General features: G+C 45.7%; 1 protein-coding gene across 2 annotated transcripts in view; it reads right to left on the bottom strand.

The window, feature by feature from the left end:
* CREG2 (cellular repressor of E1A stimulated genes 2) overlaps positions 1-10571 on the bottom strand; it is a 28910-nt gene extending 18339 nt beyond the window's left edge. For both annotated transcript variants that reach the window (XM_037807019.1, XM_037807018.1), the window contains exons 1-2: positions 10123-10571; positions 7895-8064 (exon numbers count right to left, since the gene is read on the bottom strand). In XM_037807019.1, coding sequence (XP_037662947.1) covers positions 7895-8064; positions 10123-10563 — 611 coding nt within the window. In that variant the 5' untranslated portion in view covers positions 10564-10571. The remainder of the gene's footprint in view (positions 1-7894; positions 8065-10122) is intronic.
* Positions 10572-17924: the final 7353 nt, after the last annotated feature.

The raw sequence follows: 17924 nt of genomic DNA on the forward strand, positions 1-17924 counted from the left end.
ACCATGCACAAAAGGAAGAGAAGGGGGACTAGCAAAGAAGAAATTAGCAGAGAATGTGACAGAGAATTAACCATTTTCGAGAAGGCTTACTATAGCCCTTAAACAAGGCTTCTCCAGACCGGGTCCTTGAATCAACAACTCTGGGGGTGGAGCCCGGGACTGTTTTAACAAGCCGCTCAAGGTGGAGAATCACTGCACTCAAGAACTGTAACGAGCCAAGAAAGCACAGGGAAAAAAGACATTTCAAGCTGAGACGGGGTGGGAAGAGGCAGTCAGACTGAAAGAAGGGATCAAGTAAGGACAAAAGAATTGGAAATATTAGTGGATTCATGAAATGAATGGGAACCACGAAGGCAAAACTTCCTGGGGCTGAAACAAAATTAGGGAGAGAGAAGTGGCTGCAGAAAGGAGCAGAAGATGGAAGAGAATGCTTGGAATGCCGGCTGTCAAACTTCCTCTCTGCAGAGTTCTCTGCCTCTTTGCAGACAGCTCTTTTAATAATGTCAGCTCCAGGATTACGGACCATGGGGGGACAAAGGAGATGAAGAGAGAACTTGAATCCGGACAGAGAGCCATTTATTTAGAAGATTTATATGTTGCCTTCAAGGAGAATGAACAAGATCCGGTGAAGAGAAATTGAATTCCACTTCTGTATCTGATCAGGGCTGGGCCTTGTGCTTTGACACGCACGTCACAGCTCAGGAGGACAGACTCCAGACAGAGACACTGCATGGCTATTAGGGAGCAAGCTGCTGCAGACAGGCCCCTTTTCTGTGTGCACACTTGATTGAGTTCATCTGCAGAATGAGTGAAAATAGTACCAGCCAAACTGTTCTAGGGGAACAAATGCCAGAGCCTGCATTTGGAATTAGTCAGGGCTGAGGTTTCCATCTGTCATTCAAAAATCTTTTCTTCCTACAAGAACAGTTAAAGGATGGAGGTGGAGGTGGGGAGTGGCTACAGGGCCTTTATACTTCCCGAATTGATTTTTATTTTCTGCACTGAAGAAAGGACTGAACTGAGCACATGCTGATTTAGGTGTCTGCACTCTGGACTTGAAGTGTTATCCTGTGCTTGTGGCATGAAGACATGCCAACCCCCTCTTCAGTGATCCTGACTCCCAAGGAGCTCCTCCTCCTGTCGATGCACCCACAAAATGAAGGGGTGCTCATGGGGTATGGCAAGCATTACATCCACGTCCAAGCAAATTGTCCTAAATGGTCTAGTGTGAGTGATACCTTTCTGATGTGTGGTTCTTCAGTGATGAATTGCCTCCAAGCAAGTCATCTTGAGGGCGCCTTGTTTTGGAAAGGCTTTCATTCCTCGTTTACACACCCACTTGGCTTTAATCCATTCAGCTCCAGCATCCCCTTCACAACTGAGATTCCTTTGCCATCTAGACTCTTAGCATCTCCTCTGATGCTAAACCACAGCAAGCCCTGGTCAGTCACCAGCTCTGACAAGCTGGTTACTGTCAGGGCAGGGCTGCCTCCAACCAGGGGGAACAGGAGGGGCTGTGACCCCCACAAAGCCCAGGACAATCTTTCATTTAAAGCCTTTTTGGGAGGAGGGCCGTGTTCTTTTGCCCTCCTTTCCTGATAATCGACTCTACTACTTAGAAACCTTGCATTTGTCCAAATAACAATTAGCTTTTTTTTTTTTTAATTTTCAAGAAAAGCATCTGATAAACCTCTTTTGGTTCCATTTATATCATGATCTCAAAATGAAAACTGACCTATTGCCATCAAGCGGAAAGTGGATCAAATGGAAGATCCCCAGGGCTTGCCCTGCTTGACTGCCTAAGAAGATGCAAACCTAAAACCCACGGCGTCCAAGCCTGCGTTCTCCACAAGGATAGGTTTTACAGCAGAAGATAAATTTCCCGTGTAGGTTTTCTTAGTCAACCCATATTTATTGAATTTCCAGACAACTGGTCTCTGGCCAGCACATAAATTCCCTGTCGCAGGGGCAGCCGTGCAGCCCTATGTGTGTTGAACGGAGAGAATGAAGAGAGGAGGGATTGCTATTTGCTCTTAAACTGAAATCTCATTCTCAATTTGTCAACTTACCCTGAGCTGGGAAATAGATCTCCACGCCTGATTCATCAATTATTTAATGAAGAAATCACCCTTTAACGGAGAAAGAAGTCACTTTCTCCCTTTCTACAGCACCGAGGAGTAAACAGAATAATAGAATAAAATGATTTTAAGTAAACTGACACTTACCAGGCAAGACACATTGAAAGGTCCTGGTTTGGCCTGAGGATGTGGATGGAGTGTGACGTCTGACAAGATGGAAAAGTCACCGCCTTTCCGTGTCTCTCAGATGAGTTATGGGCTGAGCTGTGACTCCCCGAAAGATACGGTCAAGGCAAGGCCTGACTCCCAGTTCTGGGTTCGGGACTCTATTTGGAAATAGTACCTTTGAAGATGTGATTAAGATGATGCCAAACTGGGTTGGGTGGGCCCAAATCCAGGATGACTGGTGTCCTTAGAAGAAGAAAAATATTGGACACACAGACAGACAGACAGGGGAGATGGATGCCGTGTGGTGATGGAGACGCAGATGGAAGTGCTGCAGCCGCAAGCCAAGGAGTGCCAGAGAGCCCAGCACAACCGGAAGCTAGGAAGAGGGGCAGAAGGATTCTCACCTACAGGTTTCAAAGGCGTGTGGCCCTGCTGAGAACTTGACTTTGGGCTCCCAGCCTCCAGCTCTGTGAGGGCAAGTTTCTATTGCTTTAAACCACCTGGTCTGTGACACTGCGTTACATTAGCCCTAGGAAACCAACACAAGCTGTCATCTTGACTTCATTTAGACGTGACACAAGCCATAGCTCTTACTGACGTCTCTGAAGATCTTATTGTAGACCTGGAAAAGGTGTGTAAGACCCTCTAAACGTTTGCACCTCCTGCAAACTACGAACCCTTGTCCTAGAGAGCTTCTGGGTCCTTGTGTTGGGGAAGGGACAAGGCAGTCCAGGCCACCATGACACGTGCCACCCCTGCCCTCCCAGGAGATGACGTCACTCTAACTCGGGGAGTTCACGCTTCCTAACCTTCCCACGGGCAATCTAGACGCACTGTCCTCACCGCTTCCATCTTTACCACTCCATCCTACCTTTCAGGAAATCCTGGAGCCAGAGGGTCCTCAGATCTTCCCCTCTGCTTTCCCTCCTCCCCACTCCCTCTCCCACATGCCATGGGAAAAGTGAGGTTCTGAAAGGTTAAGATACTTCATTCTACTCAAGCAATTTTTCTTGGCTATTTTGTCCCCTAGATACTACCAACCTAGTATTACGCCTGTCCTCCTGAAAGTCACTTTCTACTTATTTTTGGGTCAGATTCATTTCCCGAATGATCTCCTCTGGGAAGAAGGGTGGAGTAATAGCACTCAATTCACATATGTTCGGGGTGGGAAGTCAGGAGAACTGCCTCCAAGGAAATCGAGCAACTTTACTGTGAAGCTTTAGGGAAGGTTCAGGAACCAGAGGATCAGGGTGATGAAAATTTGGGGAAAAATCCATAACTAAATGGCGTGGAGGATCCTGGGCTGGATTTATAGATTCCCTAAAAAATCTTTAAGGCCCTGTAAGTCTGTAAAATAGGAGAAAATATCCATTCCTTTCTTCATTCTCATTAAATTGGCTTCTCCTGGCTTCAGTTACAAAAATTCTATCTGCTGTGTATTTTCTTCATCATTAAACTTGCTGAGATCTTTTGGAGCCCCAGATGCTCAATGTCCTTCATTCTATATCCTTTCTGTTTGTATCTAACTTTCTCTTAGATACACAGGCCAGTTAATGGACCTTGATATTCTCAAGTGACTTGATATTTGTCATCACACATATGGGGATTACCAAGTGTAAAACAATTCTTAGCTATATGCCAAGCACATATAGCAGCTTTGATGACAACCAGCTTTCAGGGTTATTGCATTTAATTTGCTAAATCTAGGGCATAACTCAAATATTAGATCAATCAGCAAAGGCTCAGACACTATTAACTATTCTGAGAGGGAGGCCATTTTGAGAATTTTGTTATATTGTATTTCCTAATGAAGGGATCTAAGCCAGGATCTGATTTGGGTTTTGAAAGATTATCTGGCTGCTGGATTGAGAATGAACTAAAGATGATAAAGCGTGGATTGGGGAGACCAATCGGGGGTGACTGTAGTAGATACTGTCAGAGTAGATAATAGTTAAAAATGGGAAGAGATCTGTCTTCTGACCATCTGTATCTAGCTCTTTATCGCTCTCCCGCTCTTTTTGTCTCTACCTACCTATGATCAGTCGTCTCTCTCTTTCTATCATCTACCTATAGCTATCTATCTATCTATCTATCTATCTATCTATCTAATCTCATCAATTATCTATCTAATCTCATCAATCATCTATCTGTATCTATCACCTATCACCTACATCTATCTATCTATCTATCTATCTATATCTGTCTCATCAATTATCTATCATCTACCTATATTTATCTATCTCTATCCACCTACCTACCTATCATACACCTATCATTTATCTTTACTTATTAGCTTATAGCATTATACATACACTTGTCTTTTTATCAAATCGACTTCCCTTGGAGTACTACCAGCTGCTCCCTCAGGTGGGCTGCATCCTTCTTAACCTTTACCGCCTAAACTCGGTTTTGCCCTTGGTTGTTGGGGCTTCCTGTGCCTGGGCTGCTCTTGCCGGTGCAGTTGGAGTGCCCCAGCCTGTCCCGGCCCCGTCTGCAGGAAGCAGGGCTAACACTTGTAACTGAAAGGGCCCCTTTCCAGGGGAGGCCAGGGGAGCCCTACAGGACATGGCTGTGAAGGCACCCCCTTTCCTTCCCTTGAGCATAGTGGCCACATGGTTTCCTCTCTGTCCGATCCTGTTGAGGGGGCTGTACAGGGAACTTCTGTCAATCGGGTTAATTGTTCAGCTCCTGGGGGCTCCCGGGGATGCATCATGGAGAAAGACCCAGTCCTGGCTTTGTCTCCCACCTAGGATGAAAGAGGGAAGACCCAGCCTCTTCCCCACGTGCACGTGAATACACAGGTGTTCATGTGAACAGGGTACCTGCTTCGTAGAATGAAAGCAAGTCTCATTTTTTTGAGTATGAGCCTGATGTCCAAAGGTGAAAGGATCAGGTGGTCTTAATTTATCATCAGCATCATGACAAATGGGCATTTTCTGAATCCCCCTGCTCTGTGGGAAACACTTTGAAACACTCCAACAGGAACCCTGGCCTCACTGGTGGCTCTCTTCAGGCCCTGGGATTGGGTAGGTGGGGCGGATATTGGTACTTTGCAGGCTTTCCCACAAAACTTCACAACGGGTCTTGCCAGCTTAGTTCTTAGGCTTGGGCACTTCTGCCCGAGGCCTTGTTATGCTCCAGTGGTCCGAGGAGCCCCTCACTTTTCTTGTTTATTCAGGGCCCTGTTGTCTGTCTGTCATACAATGCCAAGAACGTGGCTTTGACTTGTTAAAGCCCTGAGCCTGACAGTACCAAGACTGTGAAGGCAAAACCTAAAATGTGATGCTGAACAAGAAATGTGAGCTCACACAGATGACTCACGTTTGGGCTTATTCCATCAAAAAGTTCATGGGAAGTAGTAGACCCTGAGTGATAGCAGAAGTCCCATTGCTCAGCGTGCCAGTTTGGATGTATTATGTCCCCCCAAACCCCATGTTCTCTGATGCAATCTTGTGAGGGCAGACATATTAGTGTTGGTTAGGTTGGAATCCTTTGATCGAGTGTTTCCATGGAGATATGATTCAATCAACTTTGGGTGAGATGTTTGATTGGACAATTTCCATGGAGGTGTTACCCCACTCATTCAGGGTGGGTCTTAATTGAATCACTGGAGTCCTGTGAAAGTGTTCACAGACAGAAGGAGGTGCTGCAGCCAAGAGAGACACTTTGAAGAATGCACAAGAGCTGAGAATAGAGTTGCAACACAACCTGGGATCAGCAGTCGCCAGCCACGTGCCTTCCCAGAAAACAGGTTTTCCAGACATCATTGGCCATCGTTCAGTGAAAGTACCCTATGGTTGATGCCTTACCTTGGACACTTTATGGCCTTCAGACTGTAACTTTGTAATCAAATAAACCCCCTTTATAAAAAGCCAATCCATTTCTGGTATTTTGCATTTGCTTTGAAGCAAAATGCCTACTGAGGCTAACCTTAGTTTTGCAGGTATTTATTCAAGTTACATTTTAATACTATACTTCAGGAGCTTAAACCCTGCAAGGAGGAAAGGAAATTTTACAAGAAGATCTAGATGTAGAGGTACCCATGGTGGCAGCCCATCGTTCCTGGCCCAGGCCAGAGTCACAGATGTGTCCTCAGTCTGCAGAGGCCGGGTAGGGGCCCAGTGCCATCCCTTGTGGCCATGAGTGGCCCATCTACTCACCCCATGTGCTGCACAGTGGTTTGCACTTCCAACCTGTCAGCTCCCGTGAAGAAGGCCCACACAGGGCTCAAGGCTGCACAGGGGAGCCTGCCAGTTCTCACACGGGCTGAAGGAAGGACCCCTGCAGCCTGCTCCCCACTGGTGAGGGGCTCTCCTAAGCTGACTTTCCACCACTCTCAGCTCTCAGCTCCTGCCTGTCAGTGCTGACATCTGCCTGGCACCTGCCAACACACAATTCCTTCCACACCTCGAAGTGCTGCTGCAGCTTCGTTCGTTTGTCTATGTCTGGTGGCCTGTCTCCTAGAGCAGGTGCACTCTGGGTTCTGGGAACTCCGTGCCACAGTGCGATGACTGCTCTCAGTCCTTGAGTATCCTGGGAATATACTTCTAGTAACACAAAGCTGGACTGACCGAGAACGGTGAAAATATTCCATCAAAAGGAAACATGACTTTTCCTGGCTTCTGCCATAGCCTGACAGGAAACTGGGCCTGCTGAAGGGCCTCTAGCCTGACTCAGCCAGGGCTCGTGTTGCCAGCGTCTGCCAGTGCCCTGAGGGTCAGCAACCTGTGGGTTGACCAGGTCTTACCCAGGCCCCAGCAGACAGTTTATTGTTGCTTTGATTATCCTCTGTAAGAACTAATAAATTTGATTAGTCAGGTTTTTCATGCCATGCATGAAGAACAATAGAATTTCGGAGCATGGATGAATCTTCAATTTTCTGAAGAATCCCCACGTTTTCTGCATGAAGCTACCGAGGCCCCAGAGGTTAAGTGACTCACCCAAGGCCACCTGGTGGCATTTCTGCTCCCTGGGGCCGGTCCCTGTCATGCAGCCCCACACCAGCTTGGTGCAGGCGTCTCACTGGCGGGATTTGCATTTTGCATTCAGTTCAAGTGGTCTGGATCAAATTTCCATTTATGCTTAAATGTCTTTAGGAGTCTTTTCTTTAAGAGAGAGTTTGAGAAAGTGTATTAAAGGAGTCAGGGATTTTATTGCATGCATCTCTCAAGGTGTGATAGAAATTAATTTGGAAAACCAATATCTTTCCATGCTGCATCTGCCGTGGAGATGAGCATGACTGACTCTTTCTTCACCAAACCCCCTTCTCTGCCCGTTTCCATAATAACACGAGCCTCTATTTACCTGCCCAAATATTGTACAAGGCACTTTGCACATATGTCCAACCTCCACAATAACCCTATAAGGTAGAAATTATTATTCCCATTTTATGGATGAGGAAACTGAGGCTCAGAGAGGTTAAATAATTTGCCCCAAGTCACACAGCTTGGTGAGCAGTGGAATTGTATTTATCTGAAAGCAAGGCCACATTCCTTCCCCTTTGAGTTAGTGAAGACAGGAATTTACATCTCAGTCTTGGAAACCATGGGGTTCTGCCAAAGCCCCTTGATCCAGAGAGAAACCCACCCTCCTGACCCTCCACCCCAAGTTCCCCAGGGCCGGTGCGGGTGAGGCCAAAGCCCGTCTACCTGCAGAAGTCCCCTTCGGATTCCGGAAGCATCAGCGAGGCTGTGGGGTTCTTCATCAGATCGGCCACAGCGGGGTCCTTGAGGGTCACGTAGAAGAAAGGAACCCCTGTGCTGTTGTTGAAGGGGCCATCGCTGATGGGCAGGCAGTTTCCAAACGGCAGTCCTTGGATCTAACAAACACCGAAGAAGTCTTTCTTAATGCAGAGGTCGGCATTGGCCTGAGCTGACAGCTTAACTTGTGTCTCCAGCCAGGGGATACAACCCCAGGGACGGAACGGAGCAGGACATGGCGGTGAGTTTGACCACCTGCTCCTTTTAGTCAATCTAATGTTATTTTGGGGAGAGGCAACGAATTGTATGGGGGAGTGATAAAGCCTTTCCCACAGGGTATCCCTTGGTGCCCCATGGCTTTTACTGCTGCCCCCAAGTCTTCAGCCACTTTGGGGACAGAATTTAAAGTCTTAACTTTACCAGCCTACCTTGCATTTGGACTATAGGAACTTTCTTTTATTGCTTCTTTCAGGGCCTCATGACTTTCTCATTTATTAGTTACATTTTATAATTGTAATCAATTTCTTTATTGATTACAATGTGTAAGTTATGGGAATATGACTTGTTACACTTTTAACTGGTTCGTGATCATCCAGAAGAGTGGGTGAAGTTCTCAGACTTAAACAAAAATATTCGCCTTGGGTTTTCCCACTCTCTGCTAGATAAAGCATTCCAATCTTGCTTGAGCTTTATCCCTTACAGACCTCAAGGCCTGGCTTTGTCTTTGTGGGGCGGCAGGACAAAGGTGTGTGGGATTGTGATAAGGGATGGCTTTAATCTTTTTTTAATCTTTTAAGGAGTCCTCCAGAACGGTCATATAACTTTGTTCCTAACTTCTGTTTTTCAACTTGTAAACTGCCCAGAGTCATGGTTTGCACACACAGTAGGCATTCGGCAAATGTTTTCTGAATTTATTGAATTTGGAGTAAATGTCAATATTGGAAAGGAAGACTCTTAACAAAGCTAAGAAGAGTGATGTCAAAAGTCAAAATGAATGTCTTTACTACACTTTTAATCACTTGAAAATATTTGTGTTTTAACCCAAGATTGGCTTGACATTTAAATTTCATGACTTCTTAGGATGTCTTGGGAGCATAAGCTAGACTGTGAAAAACCATTTATGTGCTGTGAATATCCAACTGGCAAGGAATCTGAAACTAAAGAAGTTAAGATCATTGTCATAATTGGTATAAAGTTATCACTTAGACAATTATTTTAAGTGAAAAAGACCCTCAAAACCATCTGGTCAACCTCTTGATTTTATAGATAAAGGAAGCAAAATGGAGAAAGCCAGTAGCTTGACCACAGTCTTGGAGCTGGTTAAAAAAAAACAAAACACCTCAGAGCTGGGAACAAGAAACTGCTACCTGGCCAATGTCCTAAAGATGCTATAAAATAGTTTTTTTTTGGCATGAAGTCAATAGTTAATAGAACCCTTAGATCTACCTTAACAACCCTAAAAGATTTCTGGAGGATGTATATTTATGAGAGTTTTGCCCTCATCATTTATTCATGTCTTTTTAGCTGCAGATAGAATCATATCTAACAGGTGAGTAAAACGTCTGTGAACTTCAGGATAAAAATTGCAGCTAACAACTCATTCAGGCATTTGCACACTTTCCATAATAAACCTCCTTTCAAGAAAAATTCTCTAGCTCAGGTTTTAAAAAAAATGTAAATGTCCACAAAGGCCCCCGGCGCGCCTTTCACCCTGTCTCTGATGTGTCAGTAGGGGGTGGGGAAGAAGTTTGGGGTGGGGGGACAGTGCTGCGAGCTGGGTGGGGCGCTCGGTGCGCCTCTCGCCAATGCCCAAGGCAGCCCTGGCTGCTCCTGTCCAGGACGCCGGCCCGGCGCTGCGCATCTCTTCCGCTGACAGCCCTTCAGTCCCCAACCTCCTGGCAAGTCCCCCACCCTCTTCTTTGTCAGGCTAACGGAAGCCACTCTGGTCCCATTGTCTCCCTGGTGCACACGGTCCAATCCGGCCCACTGGGCACGTCGCCCCGACCTGGATTCGAGCGCGGGAGTGATCCCAGCCTCTCCCGGTCTGCCGTCCCCGCGCCTGATTCCCAGGCCACCGCGGGGCGCACACCTGCAGCCCTCCCTCCGGCGGGTGGCGGCCCACGCCGTCAGCCGGGCCTGGCCAAGGAAGCCCCTCCCGGCCCGATGGGGCGCCTCACCTTCTCCTGGGCGGACACGGTGGCCAGGCAGCCCCAGCTGTTGGCGTGGGCCAGGAAGCGCGCGGTCCCCGGGCTCAGCCTCCGGGCCGCGGGGCCGCCGGGCGCCGGGCCGCCCTCCCGCCGGTAGGAGAACATGCCCGGCGGGGCTGGGGGCGGCCTGGCGCGGCCGGCGCCGGCCCGGGGCCGCAGGTGCGCGCCGTCCTTGTGAGCCGAGGCCGGGAAGCTGCGCTGCCAGATGCTGCCCGAGTCCTCCAGCAGCGCGGGCAGCGCCTCCTCGGTGGAGGCGCTGTCCAGCTCCTCGTCCACCTCGTCGGTGACGGCCCAGGACACGGAGCTCACGATCACGTACCCCGCGGCGGGGCCCAGCAGGACGCTGCAGCACAGCAGCCAGGACAGGCCGGTCCCGGCCCGCGCCCGCCGCTGGCCGCCGCGCACGGACATCTTGCAGCCGGGGTGGCCCCGCCGCGGGGACCGCCAGCAGCGCGCCAGCGGCCGGGCCGGGCGGCAGCGCCCTCCTGCGGCGGCGCCCGGGAGCCGCCACTCCTTGCCGACGCGCGCAGGGTCCCTGGGTGGGGGCTCCGGGGAGGGCCTTACGCGTCACAGCCCGGGGATGTCCAGGTTCTAGGAACAGCGGGAACGGGTCCCCAGCGCCCGGCGTCCTGCAGCCCCCGCGGGCAGAGCGCTCGTCCTGCGCCAGGTCCCGAGATGGGCTCCCTCCACGCGGGGCGTTCAAACCCCGGCGCAATGGCAGACTTCCGCTCCCCGGCCGGGGGACCCTGACAAGTCACCTAACCGCTCTGTTATTCCTGCGTTAGGAAATGAAGATGATAATGGTGTTAGGGGATGAATTTTTTTTTAAATTTAAAATTACTTCATCACATTAAAAAAAAAATTGCAAACAAAACAAAGCAATTGGAAAAACAAATATCCCGAAAAACAAAGCAATTGGAAAAACAAATATCCCGAAATAACTCCATTCCTTCCAATATACTCCTACCACACCAAAAGAAAATTAACGAACCAATTTTGTTCCCCTCAAAAGACATGTGCGGGTCCTAACTCCGGGTCTGTGACTGTGACCTAATTTGGAAACAGGTTCTTTGAACCTATAGGTGGTTAGGTAAGGTGTGGTCCTAATCCCATAGGACGGGCGTCCTTATAAAAAGAGAGAAACTTGACAGAGCCAGGCCCAAGACAGCCGTGTGGCAGAGGGGGCTGGGATGGAGGGCTGTGGGTGCTGGCCGTGGAGCACCAAGGGCCAGGCGACCACTGGAAGGGAGAGGAGCCAAGAAAGGGATCTCTGTCGGGGTTCAGAGGGAGCTCAGCCTCTCCACTGGTTTCTGACTTCTGGTCTCCAGAACCGTGAGAGGATGCATTTCCACTGTTTGAAACCACCAGTTTTGTGGTTGCTTGTTAGGGCCCCCCCCAGGAAAGAAGAAACAGGCTCTACCTCCTGGGGGCGTTGGGAGGATTGAATGAGCTGAGATTTGAAGAGGCTTGCAGCAGGGCATGGTATGGAGTGAGCACTATATTTTGTCAAATAAGTACAAGGTAAGGATTGTCAGCACCATTTTCCAGAGAAAAAAAGTGAGTAAACATGGAAGATAAGGTAAGAACCAAGTCTGATGTCAAAGCCCAGGTTCTTTCTCGGCAAGGAGAGGAACTCCGTCTTACCTTTGCTAAGACAGGAGGGAGCTGCCATCAGCTCCCTAAAAGCAAAACCAAGTTATTTATGTAGGTGCTAAAATACAAGGGAGCCAGCACCCAGAAAGAGGATTGTATGAACATATCACAATTTACCATAATTTTAAAGCATTCTCTGATGGATGAGAATTGTATTGTTTTCAGTGTGATGTTTTACAGATATAAAAATAATTCAAAATTATTTACACTCTATTACCTTTACTTACAGAATCCACAATTTGCCCTTCCCAGAGATGTTGTCTACTCTAGATTTTCTACTTAGAATCCAATCATCCTGCTTCAAATTTCTTCTGGATGAAAAGCACTGGAAATCACTGGACTTTTTTCAAGGTATTTTGACAAATGTTACATTGCTCGGTAACTAAAGGATCCACTGTCTATCCCACCCCCACTCAGGCCCCTTGTCCTTCCCTCTTCCATTCAAAGTCATTTTTCTTAGGAAAGTCTGCTCAATCTCCTCAGCACACTCCAAGATGCCCCCCACCGTACCCCAACTGCCCTTTCCCAGAACGCTGATGACCTCTTTCGACTCTTCATCTTACTTGAGCTCCCTGTAGCCTTCGACACTGCTGAACTCTCTCCTCCTTCCAGTCTTTTCTTATCTCTCTGGCTGTGTCTTCTCAGCCTCCTGTCTGGATTCCTTCTTCTGTCCACCCGTGACCTTCGGTTTTCTATAGGGAGTTCTGTCCTTGGCCTTCCCCTCTTGTTCTCTATACTCTCCGTTCATGATCTCCCATCTGACTTCTGCCACCCTCTGTGTGCTGCTGTCTTGCCAACCTAAATCTCCAGCTTGCCGCACTCACTCTCGCTCTCTCCCTCTGTCACCCTCACCCCCAGAGTGATGTATCCAATGGGCTTGGAGAGGCAGTACAGCAAGTCATCAAAAACATGGTGTCTGGATTCAAATGGATCCAAATTCTGCTCTATCACCTACTAGCTGTGTGACTCTTCTGATTCTTCATTTCCTTGTTTGCAAAATGTGGATCGTTGCATCTACCTCACTGGATTGTTCTGATTAAAGAATGGGCTATTGGAGGTGAAGGACTTCGTGATGGGGATGTGTGACTATTATTCACTCTTTACATCTCCCCAGGGGAGCTGGAACATCCGTTCCCATCCCTGGAGGCATCCTACCTACTCCTGCCACCTCCTGGGAGGAGGAGGGATTCATCTGATTCTGCGTGCTTGCCTCAGTCCCTGCAGGGTTATTCTTTATTGAATGGTTTCTTCATCCTTCTCTTCTGTGGTGCCTGCACTGGCCTGGCCCCTGGAGGAGCTGTGTGGTTGCCCTGCTCTGTCTGTGACTGAGGGACAATGTTCAGTTGCAGAAGCTAATAGGCTCCCTATTTGATAAAAAAAAAAAAAAAAAAAAAAAAAATTCCCAGTTAGCTTTATCTCTACTAAGCTTTTTGTGATAGGTCATAGTAAGTGGTCAATAAATGATAGTATTATTTACCTTCTGGCCATTTCCCCCTCAATGTCCAACAGGTCGCTCACTCTCAACTTCTGGGAGGCAATTCTCCATGGATTTCTTTCATTCCTACAGAGTCTGGGCCTTGTTTAAATAGCCCTGGAAGCTAGAAATAGTGTATCCTCCTGGAGAGACTTGGAGATCTATTTCCCCACAGACATTCCTGGGTAATAAAGATAAAGCGTTTCCTTCCCATTCCCCAGAGACATTTGCTTACACTCCAGGATAATAAAACTAGCAACACCCCCTCTCCTCCCTGGAGATTTGCTTACATAGAGTAATCTCTCTCTCTGGAAGAGAGAATGGGTAGGTCGCCAGCAGCTCTGATAAAAGCTCAAGAGTCTCAAACTCTCAGGGTTCCTCTCCAGTGGTACATATGCAGGTAACATCCAGCCTTCGTCACAGCGCCCTGTGAGGACTGGGGTGTGGGGAACTGATGCAAGGTATTGCTCTGGCTGCTATTTTTGCTTTGAGTAATAAATGTTCTATTTCTCTGACTGAGGGGGTCTTGTTTTCTTCTACACACACACACACACACACACACAAGTATACACAAAACTGTGGCAGACTAACTTGTTAGTTTGCAGTTTGAGGAAAAGTTCAGCCCCTTCACAGTTTTTGAATTGACATAAACTTATCCTCCTTGCAAAGTCACTGCTGCTCCTACATTTATCATCTCAGCATATGACAACAGCATCCATCACTGAAACCAGGAACCCAGGTATCACCTCATGTTTGAAAGAGACAAAATCCCACTCACCATGACCTGAGTATTTTATCTCTTTAATATTTTTGAACTTATTATCTGTTCTCTTCTTTCCATGCTTTCTCCCATTAAAATTTTTCATTGGATTTCTCACCATTCCTTGCTACAAATCCTTCCGTGGTTTCTCACTGCCAATGTGATAAAGTACAACCTCCTTAACCCAACATGTAGGCGCTTCATAACCAGTCCTTGATTATGCCCTCTCTTCATCTCTCACCCCTGCCTCTCCCTCCCAGACCCTGTGCTGCAGATATAATGGCTTACTTGCAGCTCCCTATGCAGGGACACCCATAAAGTCTACCATGTAGATTCCACAATGAACGTTTTCCTGTATTTGCCATATCATCACTCTGTCTCTCTATTTATCCATCAATCTACATGATAATTTTAAAACATTTTGGTTGAGAGATATGACAATATGACAGAAAATGCACAAAATTATTAACAAGAAAAACTTTGTTCGCTTCATACAGGTGAAGAAATGTTCTCCAGAAAGTCCTTGAAGTTCTCTCCTTGTTCACAATCTCCTGCTTCCTTCTCTAGAGGTAATTACTATCTTGGCTTTTGCGATGAATGTTTCTTTGCCTTTTCTTTCTAGTTTCACCTCTTATTTATGCATTTATGAATATATTATAGCTTACTTTATCTCTTTTGAACTTTAAATGAACAGAATCTACTTATGTAGTTTTTTGTATTTTGCTACTTTCATTCAAAATTATGTTTGTGAGAAACATCCCTGTTTTGTTGTTTATGGATAGCTATAGTTTATTCATTTTCACTGCTGTATAGTATTCCACTGTGTACCTCTATGACTGTTCATCCAACTGCTCTATTATGGATGGACACTTGGGTTTCCAGGTTTTTTCCATTACAAACTACAGGGTTTATGAACACTCTTATTCTGGTTTGTTTACTTTTTATGCCCTATCTTCCTCTCAACTCATCTGTTTTCTCCAGGTGTTGCTAAGGGAGCTAACTAAATGCAGGCATACTCTGGCAGCAGCTCACCTCAACTATAGTGTATATCCCTTGCTTTCTGCCTCAGGGCTCCTCCGCCAACTACTGTATGGGACGTCTGTAGGGCTCCACTCTGCCATGTGAAGATCTGGAAATGTAGGGAGTTAACATGCCTAGGAGCAACCTTTCCAAGTTACAAATGGATGATTCTGAAAGTCATTCGATACAGTTCCTTGGACAGTGTCAAGCAGAATTGATCCCTGTTGCCCAGATGTTAACCAACTCAGTGATGCACCCTTGGGATGGCTTCTTTTCCTCTGTGTTCTGATCATTCTAGTCCTCCCACTCCTGTTCTTTAGGAAAGTTCCCAAAATAAGCTACCTGCATGCAAGCCCTTGCCTAGGGCTCTGCTTTTTGGAGGAACCCAAGCTAAGGCACTGGTACATGTGTGCAAGAGTTTTTCTAGAGTATGTACCTCATAAAATCGTGGGTCATAAGTATCTTTAATTTTATTATATAATGTTAAACTCATTTCCAAAATGAAAATGATTGTGCCAACTTATGCTGCTACTGTCATTGTCTGAGAGTTTCTGTTGCTCCACATTCTTAGCAACACAAATTATCGGTAGGGTTTTTGTTTTTATTTTTTCCCCCTGATCTGGTGGATGAATAATGGTATTTCATTGCTATTTTAATTTACATTTCCCTGATGACTAATGTGGTTGATTACCATGCCAAATATTGGTTAGTTGGATATGTTCTTGTGAAATTCCTGTCAATATCTTTTGCCCATTTTTTATTGGGTTGTCTGTCTTTTTTGTATCCGTTTTTAAGAATCAATTATATTTTTTCTATTCTAGTCTTTTGGTGTTTAAATGTGTCTCAAATGGTCTTTGGCTTTGGTCTTTTTACTCTTTTAATGGAGTCTTTTAATGAACAGAAGCTCTGAAGTTTATATTAAACTTCTGGTTTGCTAATGCTGCCATTATGCAAAATACCAGAAATGGATTGGCTTTCATAAAGGGGATTTATTAGGTTGCAAATTTACAGTTCTAAGGCCATAAAAGTGTCCAAACTAAGGCATCGACAAGAGGATTACTTCACTGAAGAAAGGCCATTGGCATCTGGAGCACCTCTGTCAGCTGGGAAGGCAAGTGGCTGGTGTCTGCTTGTCCTTTGCTCCCAGGTTGCATTTCAAAATGGCATTCTCCAAAATGTCTCTGGGCTTCTGTCTCTCTTAGCTTCTCTTTCTCAGTCTCTGTGCATTCTTGCTTGGGCTTCTGGTCCTCTCTTAGCATCTATCTCTTAGCTCAGTGCATCCTTGCTTGTTCTCCCAGGGCATTTCTCTCTAAGTGTCTTGCTTCTCCAGGGCAAACTCTGGGCTTCATCTCTTAGCTTAGCATCTCCAAACATCCTTCTGTCTGCATCTTCAAGCATCTCCAAGCATCAGCATCTGTGTCGGCTCTTGAGCTCTCTTAAGTACTCCAGTGAACTAATCAAGACCCACCCTGAATGGGCGGGGTCCACACCTCTATGGAAATAACCTAATCAAAGGTCTCACCCACAGTTGGGTGACTCACATCTCCATGGAAACACTTAATCAAAACTTTCCACCCTACTCAAAACACTAATAAGTCTGCCCCCACAAGATTGTGTCGAAGAGCATGACTTTTCTAGGGGACAAAATATATCCAAACTGGCACAACTTCCAATTTGTTAGTCTTTTCATTTATGTTAAGGCTATTTGAGTCTTGTTTAGCTATTTTCTATGATTTTTGTCTTCCACATTTAGGTCTTTAATATATACAGAATTAATTTTGTTGTATGGTATTAAATAGGAGTCCAATTTTACTTTTCCCATGTAGATACTCAATTGTCTGAGCACCATTTTTTAAAAAATCCTTATTTTCCCACTGCTCTGCAGTGTCACTTCTTTCATATATCAAAGATTATATATATTTGGTTCTGTTTCTGGTCATTTCTAATCTCTCTGTTATGTTCCATTAGTTTATCTATTCCTTCACTAATACCACATTGTCTTAATTACCATGGCTTTATAAGTCTTTATATTTGGGAGGCCATGCCCCTTCCCCTGTGAATTCTACTTCTTGGTCCTTTGCATTTCAATATTTAAAAAAAATACCTGTTGGAATTTTTATTGCAAAATAAAAACAAAACAAAACAAAAGAACAATAGGAGGAGAATACTGAGTCTTGCAAAATATAAACAGGGAATGTTGCTTCATTTATTTAGATATTTTTCAATGTCTCTCAACACAGTTGTGTAATTTTCTCTGTAGAAGTCTTTCACATATTTTGTTAGGTTTATTTTTAAGCACTTCAGTTTTTTTGATGGAATTATAAATGGCATCCTCTTTAAAATTTCACAGATAAAATTGCGATCAATAGAAGTATAATTGATCTTTATTTTTATTGAGGTGTAATTTACACACCATAAAATTCACCAATTGTAAGTTAAAACTTTATGGGTTTTGACAAATATGTTGTTGTGTAATCAACTTTACAATCAAGATATAGAACATTTCTACCACTCCAAAAAGTTCCCTCAGGCCTCTTTCCAGCATATCCCACTTCCCACAACCTGCCCCTGGCAATCTTCACATAGTTTTCAAATTAGTCTTTTGTACCTGGGTCATTTCACTTAACACATGCTGCTGAGATTCAACCATGCTGTTCAGTGTATTTATCGGTGGTGTATTCCCTTTTATATAGGTGAGTAATATTTCTTTGCATGGATACACCACAATTTTCTTATTCATTTACCAGTTAATAGACATTTGGTTTGTTTCCAGTTTGGGGCCATTATAAATAAAATTGTTGTGAACATTCACATGTAAGTACTTGTAGGGACACATGTTTTCATTTCTCTTGGGTGAATGCTTAG

Source organism: Choloepus didactylus, chromosome 17, assembly GCF_015220235.1.
Source record: "Choloepus didactylus isolate mChoDid1 chromosome 17, mChoDid1.pri, whole genome shotgun sequence".
Taxonomy (NCBI): Eukaryota; Metazoa; Chordata; class Mammalia; order Pilosa; family Megalonychidae; genus Choloepus; species Choloepus didactylus.